The sequence below is a fragment of the Lutjanus erythropterus genome, chromosome 12, assembly GCF_056507025.1.
Source record: "Lutjanus erythropterus isolate fLutEry1 chromosome 12, fLutEry1.hap2, whole genome shotgun sequence".
NCBI lineage: Eukaryota > Metazoa > Chordata > Actinopteri > Lutjaniformes > Lutjanidae > Lutjanus > Lutjanus erythropterus.
The window spans coordinates 32,532,184-32,550,205 of record NC_139328.1 but is presented as its reverse complement, the minus strand read 5'-3'; the positions used below and the strand labels follow the sequence as shown (position 1 = coordinate 32,550,205).

Genomic DNA, 18,022 nt, shown 5'->3' with positions numbered 1-18,022 from the left:
AGAGATTCAAAATGACCACAAAAGAAACAAAATGATACACAAAACAAACACAAAGAGATGCAAAACAGCTACAAAGAGATGCTAAACTATACAGAATAGGGTTGCAAATTTTGTGACCACAATGAGAAACAAAACAAAGACAAAGAGGTGCAAAACCACTACATAGAGACACAAAACAACTACAAAGCAATACAAAACAACAAAACACACAAAATGACTACAAAGAGAAATAGAACAAAGACAAAGAGGTGCAAAGCCACTACAAACAGAACAAAACCACTACAAAGCGATGCAAAACAACAAAAAAAGAGAAACAAAACAACTACAAAGAGATGCAAGACAAAAAGGTGACACAAAGAGACGAAATAATAATGACTAAGATGCAAAACAATTCAAAAAGATGTAAAATGACCACCAAAGACACAACAAGACCTTGAGGATACGACACACAACAAACAAACACCAAGATATGCAAAACAACTACAAAGAGACACAAAACAAACACATAGGGATGGAAAACAACTTCAAAGAGGCACGGAATGACTACAATGAGATACAAAATGACTACAAAGTGACACAAAACCAGCACATAGAGATGCAAAACAACACAAAGCAACACAATATGAGACAAAACAACAATGACTGAGATGCAAAACAGCTACAAAAAGATGCTGAAATATAAAGAGTAAGGTTGCAAATTTTGTGCATTTTCCTTAATTGACATGAAATGACCAAAGAGAGACACAAAACAATGACAGTGACACAAGACAACTACAAAACCTGACCTTAAAAAGATGCAAAACAAATACAAAGATGCAAAAAGCCAAAAAGAAGACACAAAACAGGTACAAAGATGCACAAAACAACTAAAAAGATACACAAATAATGCAACTAAAAAGCCTGCAGGCTTTGTAGCCATAGTCTCTTTCAGTTTTGGTGTCGTGCTGCTATGTTGGAGGGGGGTATTTTATGTATCTGTGCCCAGGGGCCCATTGTCTTATAATTTGTCTATGATTACAAGAGTCATTGATTTTTTCTTCCTGTTGGGTTTGGGTGTGCTTAATCAATGAAATGAGCCACTGCATTGATTGGTTAGCATGAAAACCTTTGTGCACATGGATCTCAGTGCCATATATCTGCAGACAGCTGCTCTAAAATAAGTCAAGTCAGACATCAGGGGATAAATGACCATATTTTCTGTTGACAGAAGTGTGTGTCACATTGCAGAATGTGTTTTCATTAGGTTGCAGTTTTGCAGAACACGATGGATAATGTTTGCTGTAAATAACAGTAATGAGACCAGTTTGCTGACAACATCTTTCACTCACTGGCCCGGTTTTGCATCCCTGTCACTTTTGTTGCCAGGCTGAAACTGTCTTACACCTACGAACCCAGCAGCTCATTGGTCATCATGGAGTGGAACCACACCGAGCCGCCAATCGGGGTGCGGATTGTCGATTACCTCATCAGCCAGGAGAAGGTGACAGAGAGGACCGACCACTCCAAAGTCGAGACAGGTACGTCAGCCCAGAACCGCCCACATCAAGAGTTTGGCCGTTGATGATAAACAAGGACCAACACTTGGAAAATTGTGAAATAGGCCAGTGTTGCCAAGCAACCAGCGATGCCAGTTTCGGTAGTGGTTGATGAAAGTGATGATGGTCCAAAAGGTAAAGTCATACATATTTGCATTCTGGATTCCTTAGCTATGCTTTATAGATATTAGACTTGACCATCCACTTGCAGTGAAGTGAAGACGTCATTCTCTTGGACTCTTGTCCCCAAGTTCCTCCAGCTCACTCCCTGTTTCCAGTATTTACCAAACCAGCGAGAGGGACTGTTGATGCTTTGGGTGTGTGGAGATGGGTAATGAGTAAGACAGTTGGCCCTGGTTTGTATGGGCAGCTGTTGGCCAGTGTTCATTATTTATGCTGGCTCAAACCATAAACCCCCAATTTGTCAGCACCATGTGGCCACATAGGCCTAATTTGTTTTATCTAGTCGACCACCTGGAAGAAATCCTGCTCCAAAGGTGGTAAAAAAAAGAAGGGACTTCGTCATCCTGTAGGTCTACGGTTTGTAATAAGCAGTCACTCGCTGGTGGACTCAGAGGGGGGAAAAGGGGGCCATTGCCCCCTCTGGTGCTCTTGTGTTTGGACAAACGGCGCAAAAGTGCTCTCTTGGATGCCCCTGTGCTAGCTAAAACATGATGAATGCCCCCTAGGATGGCCCAGTGTCCAAGATAACAAGATGCAGCGCCCTTTACGGTGCCTTTCCAGTAGAAAAAAATGCAAAAGAGCCATTCTAGTGAGCCAAATGCGATAAAGTGCCCTCTAGGGTGGACAAAACATGGAAGAATGCCTTCTAGGGTGCCCTTCTAGTGGCGAAAACACAATACAGGCTGCTCGAGATGCTAGACAATTAGAGTTCGCCTCTATAGGCTTCTAATGGTTAAACAGTAAATCTGTTTTCCTGTGTGTTTTTATTACAGAGGTGTATGGTTGTTGAGCTTCAATACAGTTGATAAAACAATTTTACCAGTGATTGGAATTCATCATTCAGTTTCATCATTAATAAACCCACTGCATACAGCATACTGGTGCCTTTTTTAGTTTTTAGTTTTTGCCCCTGCCTCTCAGAAAGCCTGAGTCTGCCACTGCAGTCACTCCAGTGTGTCTGAGCCCATTATATTGCTGTTGTGGTCAGAAAAGTTTGGAGCTTTTTATCATTAGAATGTGCACTGTAGTTTGGGAAAACTTCCACTACAGAAGTAACCAAATAAATGAAGCCAGCAGTACTAGTGGTCAATTTAGAATTAATATATTTAAAGGGACAGTTCACCCCAAAATCAAAAATGTGTGCAGAGTTTCTGTGTGATATTTTTTTTTGTCCAGACATACAAGTGATGTCACAGCAGCACACCTTGTGATTCCTCCCTCTGCAGATTGGTTAAGTGCCTCTTTATTCATGACTAGCATTATTTTCTTTATTCAGTCTTGTTTCTATATGTTTGGAAGACAGTTAACTTACTTGTAACTCCCAACAACTCCGTTTTCTTCCCAAACCTCATCCTTTCTGAGGATATTCTCATAAAAATGCTGCTGTGGCTCATATAAAAGGTGCAGCTACACAACCTTGTTAGTCTCTAGTCCTCCCTGTTGACTGCTTTGATGAGGGGAAATAGAAACTTCAGCTCCATTTTGCACATTCCTAAATCAGCTTGTACAACTCCTTCCCTCATTTAAGTGGCATCATATTTGTACATATTGTTTCTGCTGTTTATACTTTCAGATTTTTTTTATGTTTGCATTTTCTAGTCTTCTTATTTTCTATTTATGCTGCTGTTTTGGACTCATAGTATGTGCCTTAATCTTGATTTATTGTATATTTTTAGTATTTTGTAAAAATCCTTGCATGTGAAAACCTACTTGGCAATCAAACTACGTAATTCTGATTCTAATTCTGAATCTGATTCAAGGACGTCAGCATCGATTTTGACCAGACAAAGTATGTTGGAGGTGATACAAGTGTGCAAAAATTCACTAAAACAGGTCCAGGGCAAGTGTGTTTTCAAATTAGCGACACGTCGCTCAGCCTGTTCACTAACACACACAGCATGTTAGAACATCCTCATCAAAAACAACCTGAAGCAATCAGTGGCTCGTTGGCATCGCTTCCAGTTTGGAAGGTCCAGAATCACAATACAGTTCATCCATTCAATCCATTATGCATGGTCTGGGGCTGGGGTGCATTCACTTTGATTTTCATTCCATTCATGTCAGGCCATGCAACAGTTCTGTTCAAGATACTCCACATACCTTGTTGTGAGCGGATTCATGTAGGAACTATTTTCTTTCTTGTCAAAACAAAGTAGTTCTGGCAGTTTCTACTATAGTAAAAAAAAAACTGTTCCTACATGAAACTGCTCACAACAAGGTCTGTGAATTATCTTGAATAACTGGGTTATGATTTATGGAAAGAGACGCCTCTGTTGAATTTTTCAAATGTATTTTTTTTTTTTTTTTGGCACTTTTAGCACCACAAGCTGATTGCCATTTATTCCTATTATCTTCAAAACTCTGCAACTCACACCAAGACTATCTAGATTAATGAATAGCACTGTAGTCCTGAGGAAAAATATACATTTTTCATTTTGTGGTGAACTGTCTTGTTAATATAGCTTCACATGTAGTGGTAATTTTAGTGTAGCGATAAAGTATCCTTCTAAACATCCTCACTTTGCCCAGGTTTACATGTCACTCCAGTCAGTATAGGCCTGTTGCAGTTGTAGTTTTTAAGGCCTCCACAAGATGGTGTACACCAGTAGTAATAATACTGGTGTGCAGAAGTATTTATTTACAGTTTTTCCTTTTTGGTTGGGCTGATGTGATAAATGATGAGTTGTATACTCTATTTACATACGCATTGTTATCTAATGTACCATTTTGATTGCTTTCATTGTTGCAAAGGAGCCAAGATGACATTCTGGTAATGACAAAGTATCCATATGACAGTATGATATTCATTTAAATCTGTGTTTCTCACTGTAGTTGACAACAAATATAAACAGAAAAGTTTGTAGTTAAAGTTATTTGCTTCCCAAGCATCTTTCCTTAATAAGTCTTTTCAAAGGGGTTTATATTTGTTCACAGTTTAATCCATATGGTTTCAGTTATTTGCTTGTTAAGGTATGTTTTCCCTCGTGTTTTCACTAAAAGGAGGAAATCATGTAAGCAGCCACAGGAGCAGCAGGAGTGTGTGCAGCTCTGTCATCCATAACCGGGAGCGCAGCTTATTTGGCCGGACCTATATGAGTGGAAGCTGGCAAAACAGGGGCAGTTTATTTTAGCGGTAATGACCCAATCCATAATGGAGACTGTTACGGTTCCCTGTGAGTACCAAAGTTTGTTGTAGCCTAATGAGAGAATAAACTGTATTAGTCACAACAGAGAGGATCATTAATCAATGCAGCACATTGAGACGGGAGAGGGAAAGCAGGTGAGCGCTTCCATTATTAGTTCTATTATAGTGAATATGAGCTCCAGGTTCAGCAGTAATGTTCATTTTAAACAACATTTACCACTCACTTATCTCTAAAAAAGAAGGATGGATGTCAGCGGTGCCGACTTAACTCTATACATTATACATAAGTGGAGGAGAAGCACTTGACATTCCCTCACCTCTCCTCTCATATTGCAAGCAGCACAGTATATATTTCATAGATTGCTGTTGCAAATGCATATAAAGGTAAACCATGATCAAATGGCATTTTCTGTGCTCACAGAATTTTAATACGCACTGGATGCTGCCATTGTGTAGCTGTATTTTGCCCATTATGCCTTATGGAAATTGCAAGTTTCTAGAATAAGGAATAAAGTGCAAAGGGAGAATTTTGCTGTGGGAGGGACAAAACAGACATTAGCAATGACAGTAATTATGATGTTTAAAGCAGCAAAGTTAGTTAGTTTTTAGTTAGTTTTTGTCATTAACTGAACATCTGACAATTGAAAATCTGAAATGAAGTATAGTGCATGTAATATGCATGATGGAATAAAACTGAATCAACCTAAATGCAGCCAGATATAACACCCGACCCCAAGCATACCACTGCATCATCAGCAGAAACTTAACACGAATCCAAATATGAAAACGGTAAAATAAAGCACATACCTGAAAGTGCAAACTGCGACAAAGGAGAGAAACTATATTTCAAAACATAAAGATTCTGTTAGAAGCTACAAGAGTACTGACAGCAGAACATAAAGAGACTTTTATAAACATCTTCCTCTCTGCTCTCCTGCCCACACAAGTCTACTGCTCCTTGACTTTTTGTTGTTGTTGTTGTTTTCAAAACTTAAAATGTCTGAAAATATACATTCACACAAATCCAACACATTATTAGCAGAGATAAATTGCCTATTTCTAAAGAAAACCTAAAACATTTCATTTTCACAACACTGACATAGGTAGTTAACCTACTGAATCCCTGTGCAGCAGCAATCCATGATGGCAAACTTGTAAGCTATTGAAACATATTGACCAATTAGCTGTATTATCATAAGTGTGGCCTCCAGACACTGTGAGCCACAATGGATCCCTTTGTAACTTAATGAGCAAGAGCCTCTGACGTAGGCCTAACTTGTACCTCAGAAACCACTGGCAAAAGTGCAGAGGGTGAGGTTAATGCAGCTAATATTAGCCATGCCTCTGACTTAAGCACAAACCAGAGACCACACAAAAGTATTTCTGCTCCGTTTTTGTATCAGCTGAGAGGTCCATGGACGAAAATCATTGAAGAGCTCTGCTGTGGCGGGTTTTATTTTGCTAATTCTGTATCAAAACATTGTCTTTTTTGTGTTCCTAGGGTGAGTTCTACAATATCACTTTTTTACAGTTTGATTCTGAGCTCGTTGGATTGAACTGAATTATGAAGCATGATGCAATGTTTCAGGATGACTTCCAGCATACACACAAAACATACAAAATTTAACAACATCGGTGTGTTGCACCAGAAAGATACAGGTCTTTTGTTCCTGCTGAACCAGTTGCTAATCTCCCACAAGCTCCTTCTAACTTCAACAGAAAAAATATCTATATGAATATAATATTCATAAGTATGTTTTCATTGCTCTATTTCTTGGAAATAAGAACAGTTACTACAGTAGGCGAAAGAGGACAAACCAAACACTGGCTCTGGATAAGGCCTTTCATGTTTTCGAGTTTCAAGTTTTTCCTGCACCTTTGGAAGGGGAGGGTGAGGCAAGCAGCATTGGGTTTGTTGCAATCTGCAACCTTACCGCTAGATGCCACTAAATCCTACACACTGGTCCTTTAATGTAAATTGCTGAATTGGACCATCAACCATCACCAGCTGGGACTTCAGTTCGGCCAGAACACAAAAAATTGACTTAAAATGTGAAATAAAACCCTGAAAGAATTGTAAATGAAAAAAAACATGCTTTGTGTTTCATACATTACTAATGATTAATCAATTGACAGCGTTTTCAACAATTTCTTCAGGAGAATGCACAAAATTTGAAGCCCTAGTTTGGTATGGTGACTGTAATGTCAACTGTTAAAAATAACTAATACTCTTGAGTTGTTTTTGAGATGAATACTTTTACTTTAGTATACTTCTAACACCACTACTTTTACTTGTAATTGTGTATTATTTTAGCAATGTAACAGTACTTGTACAGACAGTAGAGTACAGATTTTCAGATTTTCTTTCCACCATTGATTATTATGCACAATATCACAGCAAAAATTAGTTTCTGAGTCCATGTTAAATCACTCTGTCAGTGTTAATTCCTTGTTCTGGAATGTTACATATCTGCAGGTTAACTGTGTGGTTATTTGATTAAACACAAATGAATGCAGAAGCACAGTATCAGTATCATCTTGAAATTAGAGTTATACACAGAGACTCTGTTCAGGGTTTGGCCTGATCAGATTTTAAAAAAGGACCAACCTCCCAAACAAAATTACAGTTACCACAAATGCTTTGCCACATGAAACCTGGGGCTTTTGGGGCCCCTGCAGATTTGAGGCCCAGGGGCAGTTACCCACTTTGCCAGGGTGGTAATCCAGCTCTTTTTTTTCATTTTGTCAGTTCCTTTCCTCTTGTTTTTGCTCCTGCTGGAGTAAAAGAATCGGAAAGTGCACCATCAGTGGAACCTCTGTGCTAATGTATAGTGACTGCAGGAGGACGACCACAACTTTAATGCAGGGGAGCATTTTGACGAGCAACAATGAAATATCACTTTAATGGCAAATATGACCTTTCAGTTTCTGTTTTGGAATTTTGGAACATAATTTCTCCCTGTGCCCTTTGAACAAATCGTCTGTGTCAGCTCAGCATTACCGCTGTGTTCCACAGCCGAACCAAACAAATGTTTGTCCCATCCCCTAATTTGTGCTGTCAGAGCGATAAACACAGAAGATGAAAATGGTGGAAGTTAAAGTATCCAGCATGATTTTTCTGTGGTTGAGAGAACATTTTGGGCCCGCAGTGCCCTGATACAATGTTTACTTAGACTTAAGGTTCAAACAAACTTCTTATCTGCCCACAAAGTCAATCTTTCAGGCATCAGAATGGTACTTTGGTGCAACATCAAAGTTTACAGATTTTGGAAAGAGTTAATCGTGATCAGACTTATTGAAAGAAACATCATTTCTTTGTGACGCAATAGGAACTGCTGCAATCTGCGGCAGATTGAGTCATTACAGCTAGAATAACCTGCTGATGTCTCTGTTGTTATCAGCCAGTGGTTGATGCAGAGATATAAAAGAGGAATTTTCCAATCAGATACACAAATGGTCTTATATCTCACAAGATACTGTAACTACCATGGAACTTATGGCAGCGTTTTCATGGAAATCAGCATTGGTACTGGGCAAGACACACAGAAACTGCGGCACAGGAATATTCCACTCCTGACTGGATTGTTACTGTCATGCTGAGCTTTTCCAGTTTACCGACTCTGTTGCAGTGTCTAAATAAGACAATGCTTGTTTCCATGGTGTCATGCACTCTAGCCATCCTCATTAAACTAATGGAGATTACTTTCTTACACAAGGGAATGTCTTTACTGTCCATTCAGCTCCTCTCAGTCCACACGACGATAATTTCTTCAAAATTTCCAGCCGGCTCCATAGCAAGGCCTAATCACCAGCTCTCTCTAGGCCCTTAAAAGATGTCATAGATATTATGCTATGTCCTCATTGGAAAAACAGACTCCAGTTTCTTCATTAATTGCCCCAAAACGAACGCACAGACACATCGTTTGCCTGGGAGGCATAATCCATCACTGCAAAATTGAAGCATGGGATGAGTTTATCAGACTTTACTTGTTTGTTACCCAAAGCCACATTAAGTTCAGTCTCTGCCACCTGAAATGCATGGCAGTGCACTGTTCAAAAAGCTGAGCTTACAACTACTTTGGTTATTCTACTTGAGCAGTCAGTACTCTCTTACTCTGAGAGTAATTTGCTGCTATATTTTTCTTTGTAAGTTTTATACTTTGATATAAGATCAACAAGCATGTGAAATTCTCTCATTTTCAGGTATTCTGGACCTTATTTGTGATAATAAATACTGTATTTTTATCTGTTCAGTTTAGAAAGTACCCGAACTTTGGTTTATAAAAGCAAGACTAAGTATTTTTTGTCCTCAATATTTCAGTGCTGTCCAGTGTCAATTTATGGCAATTTATTGGCAGAATATGGCAGTAATATAGTAGTAACAGGAGGTACCTCATATTCATAAGTATGTTTTCTTGAAAAAGCTCTGTTCATTACCTGCCCAACACCAAATGGCAAACAGACATTAGCAACTAGCCAGAGAACATAGTGGAGCATTTAGAAGCTAAACCAGCCAGATATGTTTTTAAATCAGTTGGTGGAGAACAAAATTGAGCTAAAAGGAACATGAATGTGGACTAGGGCTGCAACTGCAATAATCATTTTCATAATAGTTTTTTTCTCAAATAATCAATTAATAGTTGTTTTAAAATGTCAGAAAATGGTGAAAAACATCAGTCAGTGTTTACCAAGCCAAAGATGACATCCTCCAATATTTTGTTCTACTCACAACCCAAAGATAGTCAGTTTACTGTCATAGAGGAGTACAGAAACCAAAACAAATTTACATTTAAGAAGCTGAAATGAGTAAATTTTGACTTTTTTTCTTCAGAAATGACTCAAACCAATTCATCAATTATCAAAATAGTTGGCGATTAATTTAATAATCGATAATCGTAGCAGCTCTAACGTGACCTTGACCTTACATTCATTCAGACAACAGAAACTTGATTCCCAATGAATGTTGCTCTGTGATTGCAACTGTATGCTAACACTTTAGCCATATCAACCGGTCCAAGATAATAACATGTCAATGTCCTGTTTATACCTTGTGGTGCTGCCTTCAAGTGACCAAAAAAAACAAAACAAAAACATCAGCTTTAAAGGTTCAGTGTGTAAGATTTAAGGGTATGTATTGGCAGAATATGGCAGAAATGGAGTATAATATTCATAAGTACCTTTTCATTCATGTATAATCACCTGAAAATGTAAATAGTTGAGTTTTTGTAATCATAGAATGAGCCGTTTATATCTACAGAGAGCAGGTCCTCTTCCATGGAGACCATAATGCACCATCATGTTTCTACAGAACTAACAAACCAGACACTGGCTCTAGATAGGGCCTTGTGCATTATTGGCACCATAGGTTCTCCTACACACTTGGAAAGGGAGAATGATGTCAGGTGTTTGCTATCCGCGAGATCACCAGCACACTTGTACTTTAAATACACAGTATGTTGACTAATCTTTGCTAGGCCTGCACGATTTGGTAAATAAGCCAGATTACGATTATTTTGACGGAAATTGTGTTTGCAATATGCAATACAGTTAGTGGAAATGATCAGTTTTGTGTTAGATTTTTCGTGTTTATGAAAGAAAACCTATTACAATCATGATGATGTGATGTTTATTGAGGTCTGTGCCAAACGAACATGCTTTATTTCATCTGGAGAACAGGTCATCAGGTCATCTATACAGCACTATAGTGCTTCATTATAAAGCTGTTTCCTCACACATTTTTCCTTTTCCAAAAAATTGCGATCTGGTTCTGCAATTTTGATTTTGCACTTGGCCATATTACAATTTTATTGTGATTGTGAGTAATTGCGCAGCCCTAATTTCAGCAACTAAGATGCTTTTTAATGACAAGTAGCATGGGATCATAGGCGTTGCCTTCATTGTCTTCATTCATGCACAGCAAAAGGCAGCAAATAATCACGCTCCATCACGGGCAATACAAATAATAGTAAACAATAAAGTGGCCACTTAGCTAATTTGCAAAGTGTCTTTCCCTGGGATAGAAATAGAGGGGGTACAGAAGATCACACCACAAATAGGAACCAAATAATAGACACCAATACCTTGCATAAAATTACAGAATGTTTAAAACTTTTGGAATTGGAAGAACATAACTTAACAAAATATATAACATGGGTCTAGTCGTTTTCAGACATTTTAATTTGGAAATGTTACATATTATGCCTTTAAAACATGTTAGTACGACATTAAATTGTTGCACACAGTCATTCTAGGCTATCTTACACTGCTGGACTGCGCCTTGAGAATTTTTTCTGATGACGTTAGAAGTAGCACACAAGAGATTAGCATCTGGTCCATTAAAGACAAAAGACCTGTACCTTTCTTGTTCAGCACATCGATGCTGGCGACAAATCAAACCCACCCTGCACTGCAAAAGACCTCCACATCAGTTTAGGACTGTTCAAAGGGCAGGGCAGCTGTTTTGACTTTGTGACCATAGAGAGATATTTGTTGTTGTGCTGGTGGTTGCAGCACAGGGAGGTTTACCAGAATCCAAGTTTCTTCACTTTGGAAGGAGCTTCTCCAATGGGAAAAAACATTTTATGTGAGGGAAAAAAAAACCTGTCTTGGAAAAATACCAAGAAAGGTTTTCTTTCCTAAAAAGTGAAAGTGTCTGTTTTTGAAATATCATAAAATACAAATTATCTGGACTGTAAAACTACCATGAAACTACTAAAAGAGGCCTTTGAAATGCTACAAAGTAGAATTGCAACACCGGTTTAAAGCTGCATGACAAAGACATGCAAAACTTACGCTGCTTCGGTCGCCTCCAAGATGATTTTTTGCGGGGTATTTTTCACCATACAAGCAGCTGTTTGGCATGTACAGTACAGGAAGTCCTGGTGCCAGAAATGAGTATGTTTGAGAGCTGTTATCACACACATGCCAGTCGAGCACAGCCTACAGGCTTGTGGTAGTTCTGAAGGAACACAACAGTAAGTATGGCAAGCTCTGAGGGAAAAACATGTCAGTCACACATTGTCACAACTCAAATGATTTTGTACTATAGTTTGAAACAGTAGCAACTGTCATGTTTTACTCCACCTGAAGAAAGTAGATCCCTTATTCACTCTCCCATTAGCTGTTTGTTTCTCCACTAACTCCTGAGGGAAAATGTCTGGCATTTTAACAGCTAAATTCTCTGCTGTATTCACCAGTTGATCACTTTTGTTTGTTCTATCTTTCTTATTAGAGTTAATAACAACTGCCTGCTACTGCCAGAAACAGGGTGATGAGAGCAATGAGACTCAATCAGCTGATTTTTCAGGTTGTAAAATAAAACAAACTAGAGCTAGAATCCACTATAGTGATCTGTAGAGCTGAGTGGAACTGTGGTTTTGTCACTACATAGTATATGCTGATATTATCCATTGCTAATAGAAAGATACCCTATTAGTGCAGCTTTACGGTTGTGATACTTCCATCATGATCACTGGCAGGTAGCTTGGTTTTATTCAGGGCAAAAGTCACCTAGGTGGGAGAAGGTGAAGGTTTTGTCAGGGTCAGACACAGACTGTGTGCCAAACTCAAAATGCTACAAATGACTAAAGTCCATACACATTTTAAGTAAATAAAAATGCTTTGTTGTTATTATTTTCTTTAACATGGTTTTCCAACATAAAAAGCATTTTAAAAACGTTCTGAAAGCAGTTGGAAGAACATCCACTCTGTCTCGGTCATTGAAAAATTCTGGATCTGACCTTGTGACCCATCAGCCACTGCTGCTGAATGCACCAGGTTTACCAGGGAAAGAGCAAGACGCATCAAGATAGCTAGCGTTAGCCTTAGAGGAAACATCAGAGAGACTCGGCCATACATTTTTGAGCCTTCATTAGACCCAGACTCAGATGGGGAGTCTGGGTCTAACTAGCATCCATTCCAACTAGAATTGGAAGTGTATTTAAAGCTATAATATATAACATTTGTCTTGCCCCTGCCACAAAACTGTCCAGACCCTCAGCCAGCTGGGGGGATTCAAACCCAGAACCTTCTTGCTGTGAGGCTAACCCCTGCGCCACTGTGCCACCCTCCACTGTCCATAACTGCTTATCCTTGAACGGTTGCAGGGGGGCTGGAGTCTATCTCAGCTGACATTGACCAAGAGGCAGAGTGCATCCTGGACAAGCTGCCAGTTCATCACAGGGCTGACACATTGAGACAGACAAAAAGAGAAAAAGGAAGATCTGCACACCAAAAGGGCTCACGTATGAAAATTTATTGGCGTGACGTTTCGAGCTATATGCTCTTCTGTATAGCTCGAAACGTCACGGATTTTGTGATCCAGCACCCAACCCACTGGGCCTCAGGAATGTGCGTGTCTTTTTCTCCTAGCGTTTTTTGTTCACATAGAGACAGACAACTATTCATGCTCACATCCACACCTATAGACAATTCAGAGTCACCATTTAACTTAATTAATGCATGTCTTTGGACTGGAGGAAGCTGGAGTACATGGAGAGAACGCAGACACAAGGAGAACATGCAGCCTCCGCACAGAAAGGCCCTGCCCCAAGCACAGACTCTCAAGCACCCCAGCCGGCTGGGGGATTCAAACTCAGGACCTTCTTGCTGTGAGGCAAAAACCACTGCGCCACCTGACACAGGTGCAAAAAGAAAAAACATACATCTCATCACTGTTCTCAGACTGTGACGGCTCAAACATGTCTGTAAATGTCTAATAAAGCTGTCCAGTAAGAGCATCCATGTTTCAGGTGGTTTTCAGGTCATAGTGTTTGACACTGACACAGTGGAGTGGACATGCCACAAGTGTTTCAGAGTAAACTGCTCATTTTTCATGATTTTAAGACCTAATTTTAGTGATTTTTCTCCCCCAAATTTGGCTGGGTGGTTAATAGTTTCTGTAGTGTGACGAACTCAGAACACATTTATTGTTGCTTTACACAATCTTTAATCTTGAAAGCTGAACACAAAACTTTCTCCTAGAGAGCAAAAATGAGCCAGCACTGCATCCAGGGAAAGCTGAACCCCCTTGACCTCCTTTACGTCAGCTAGACACTAGAAAGATAACGTATAGGTCTGACGATTACAGAGTTTTCTGCAATCACATTCCATAACTTCTGGCTGTTGAAGTTGTCAAAACTTTTTAACAGCAACCTCACAGTGCCATTTGGACTCTCCGATGTGCGAAATTGCCCGGCGCAGCTCTAATTACGCTGAGTGAAAGTCATCCAGCTCTGGTTGGTGTGGCTCAGCTGCATTAAAAGAAGATAGAAAATACACATCACGGAGGAGAGATTCCCACCTATATGCATCTCATCTTGGGTAGATGATTGATTGCTTTGGAGAACACACGCTGATGTGAACATACAGGCAAAGGTGGCTGAGCACGGATGTTGTGTTGAGTTACGAGGGAGGGGAGGGGGAGAAAAAGACCACCACGGAGAGAAAAGAAGTGGGGGGGAAAGAGAGAAGGAAACAGAAAGACAGGAGCAGGGCCGAAAAAGATGGAAAGATCTGGAAAGCGGATTGTACGGTGTGGTTTTGATTTGAGCTGTCAGTCTTCTGTCATCTCGGAGAATCAGTCTCACATGAGCTGATGTACAATTCTCCACAGATCTCCCCTTGGCTGCCTCTCTTCCCCTCTCTTTGCTTTTCCTTCACCACTCCCTCATCTTTCCTCTCATCTCCAGTTCCTCCTCTCCATCGCTTCTCTCCAAATAAAATTCTTATCTCTCCTCTTTGAATCTTTCTCTGACCACCTCCTCTTTCCTCATCCTTGCCTCCTTTGCCCTCCTATGCTCATTTCTTTAAGGTTGCCCCTCTTCTGGCCTCATCTCCCTTTCTCCTTGTTTTCGTGTTCTCCTGTCTCTTATCCTCTTCCTTCAATTCTTTTTTTCCAAAAGGCATCAAGACAGGGTAAAACACAGGTCAAACAACATTTAATTCTACATAATATAGAGTCAGCCTACAGGCATTTTCAGGCTCTGTGTACACTTAGTACACATAGTAGGGCAACCAAAGAAAATCTAGGTTGACAGAAATTCTACCAACATTTTAACCAATTGATTGGTTGATGAGAGAAAACAATCTCCACGTTATCTCTAGAATTCACTAAATAAGCCACAGTGTATTTTGAACATTTCTTTTTCACGGGTAGTTATATCGTTACCTTCAGGACATGTCTATCAAGTAAGTTTACATACAGCAGCAACACAAATGCATGCTCATATGGGCAAGAATCCAAGAACAGAACTGGCTTCCATAAAACAATGAACCTAAAATTAGCTGAGCTTATGTAGCCCTGCAGTATAAACTTGTACAAAAAGCAACATTAAAAAAAAGTTACTGGCATCCAACCAACCTCTGTCATTATTTAGTTGGCTTCAGATGAGGCTTACGTTCACACAGTTTCTCTTGACTGTCCCTTAATATTACAACATTGCCCCAACCTGTGGGAGTAAAGCCACATTAGCTTACCAACATGCAAATGCCAAGTTCAACAGCACAACCCACAATATAAACACTAAAATGACATAAAACACAGCAAAACTTACAGCTTTAAAGTTTGAAGTTGGGTCACATTCGACCAGCAAAGTTATCAATTCATCATCAAACCATTGCACCCACACAATATCATCAGAAATAAACTTTAGTCACTCAGTTCGTCTGTCCTCTGAGGCTGGGAGCAGATGTAGTGATTTGTGCTGGTACTTTGACGTGGTGTCAGTTAGTCTGGAACTGAGTTAATGTTCCATAAATCACTCACAAATAAAGTACATCAGGTCTTCACATGTCCCTCCCGCCCTTGAAAATAATGGATCAAAAAGCACTATTTTCCCTGTTGATGTAACACCAGCAACTGTCTTACCAATCACACTTTTGTCCAATTGACAAACCAACCAGAAGGCCCTCTATGTGGTATGTAGGAGGCGCTCAAAGGTCTGTAAAGTCTCTTTCAACACACTTTCCAATAACAAAGGGGTGGCGAAACCCCTGGCTCAGACTTTATTCACAACATGAATGTTTTACCGGATAATAAATTATGAGTTATGATGGATGGACTGCAGCATCTTTGCACCATCTTTAATGGTTCTTTAACAGGCACTGAAAGAACTGTGTAATGTGGTAATATAGATCAAATGGATTCCTCACTGTGGATAAGCGACAAAGGAAATCCATCAACAAGAATATATGGACCTTTTTTACAATTGTGTGTATATATCAGTGGAAGATGTTCTAATTAAAAAAAAGTCTCGTCATTTTGATACTACATAACTCAAATGAATGTTATCAGCTTTCCAGTGTGGTTTGTGAATTTTGCTGTTTTTACAATATCTTCCTTCTATCTCTCACCATATTTCAAATTTTGATATCTAACTTTTTCTCTTAAAACACAGACGGCACTTTGTTATTAAATCAGGTCCAAATGTGGGATTGTGAAAATGCGATGGATGAGGAGATAGTGGATGTACTACATCCAGAGATAATTTCTGTTTTCTTTTTTTTTTTCTGTTACATTTTTCCTCTTAAATCATTGTGTCTTTCCCAACTCCTCTACCACCCACTAAAGCCAATGTGGGTGGTAGAGGAGTAGGAAAAGTTAAATTACTACATAAGATTAATGACTGATGTAGAATCTTTGCACTAACATTTACCAGTTGTTTGAACTTTAATTTGCACGTTAACCTAGTTTAAATCATTTGTTTTCACACTTGTACCACTGCTCTCGGGAACTGTTTGATGCTACTTCAATATCTGAAATATTATTGCTTCCCCGAATTTAAAACCCAAATGGCTTGCATGATAAATTCCAGAAGGACAGTCGAAACAGAGCATCCATTTACGGGAAAAGATCTGAACAGACACTACTGATCATCTGTGGAAGAAACACACAAAAAAAAGAACAAATATCTGCCCTTTACTTTCTCTGAAGGATCATCAGAAACAGATGTCGGAATATCCCCCTGTTTTCTACAAAACATCCTTAAAGCTGCGGTGTTTATACACAGAGAGTATACTCGATGACAGCTGCACGGTTGCATTTGTGTACTTTTTTCTTCTTCTTTGTGGTTATGTAATGCCAGATAAGTCTACATACATACAGCTGGTGATTATAGTATCCAGGACTCGGCTAGATCTGGAGCTGACAACAGCTTGTTTGTGCAGTAATCTCTCCCTTAACAAGCTTCAGGCACACAAGGTGAGATCATAGTGGAAGCGCACACATACACGCACACACGCATATGCACGGTCCCCAGCAGATGTGTGGAAGTTTTCATGAATAGGAAGTCTGCTTTAAGTCAGGGCACCGCTCGGGTGGACCAGTCTCACTGTGAAAACAAACATCCCCTGGGCTGTGAGCAATCTGATGATGTAACAGCTTTGATCACCCAGCGAGGGCAAGGTTTGCTCAAGGGTCAGTGGTACAAGGATTCCAATCAATAAACACATTACTCACCTATCTGCATCGCGCACACATACGTACACACAGACACCAGGGAGTGACCGGAACATGTGTGTCTCGCCCCAAATCTAAACCAGGCTTCCTCTTAGTGCAAGCCACTTCCTCTGAGCTGCCACTGCTTGACCCTTCCCACCTGCTTTCTCTTTATTGAAGTGAGCAGTGGCATTTTGAGCAAGTCAGTCCTTTCATTTCCGTGCAGCAGCAGGGTGTTAAGTTAACACTATTATCACAAGCAACATAATTATTATTCCCATACATCTGTGAAATATTTCATCCCACCACGCATCCAGCCACTCACCGCCTGGGGAATCCCAAGGCACTCTCTGGCTGGACGATATATGCAATCTCTCACGCATGTCCTGAGTTTGCCCCCAGGTCCCCTTTTTGTTGGACGCTTCACCAGGAAGAGGTATATGATGCATCTTAATCTGAAGTCTGGATCACCTCAGATGGCTCCTTTTTAATGCAGTGGTTCTACTCTATGCTTGGCCACAATGTGGTCCTTACATTGTCCCTAAGGGCTGAATTAAACTCCCACATGGACAGCTGAGGACACCACGGATGCCTATTAGTTCTGTTTATACTATTTTGTGGCGTCCGCGTGAAAAACACATTCCACGCATCCAGGTAGATCATAATGTGTCATGGCTGTTTGGACAAGTCCCTGCTGTCACAACAGATTGGGGGTATGCGGAT

The 18,022-nt window shown here is 39.9% G+C and overlaps 1 protein-coding gene across 1 annotated transcript in view; it reads left to right on the top strand.

Moving 5' to 3' along the window:
- The window catches only part of LOC146318275 (astrotactin-1-like), a 174,203-nt gene that overhangs the window by 108,851 nt on the left and 47,330 nt on the right, over window positions 1–18,022 (top strand). The window contains exon 4 of the mRNA XM_084732513.1: window positions 1,366–1,517. Coding sequence (XP_084588639.1) covers window positions 1,366–1,517 — 152 coding nt within the window. The remainder of the gene's footprint in view (window positions 1–1,365; window positions 1,518–18,022) is intronic.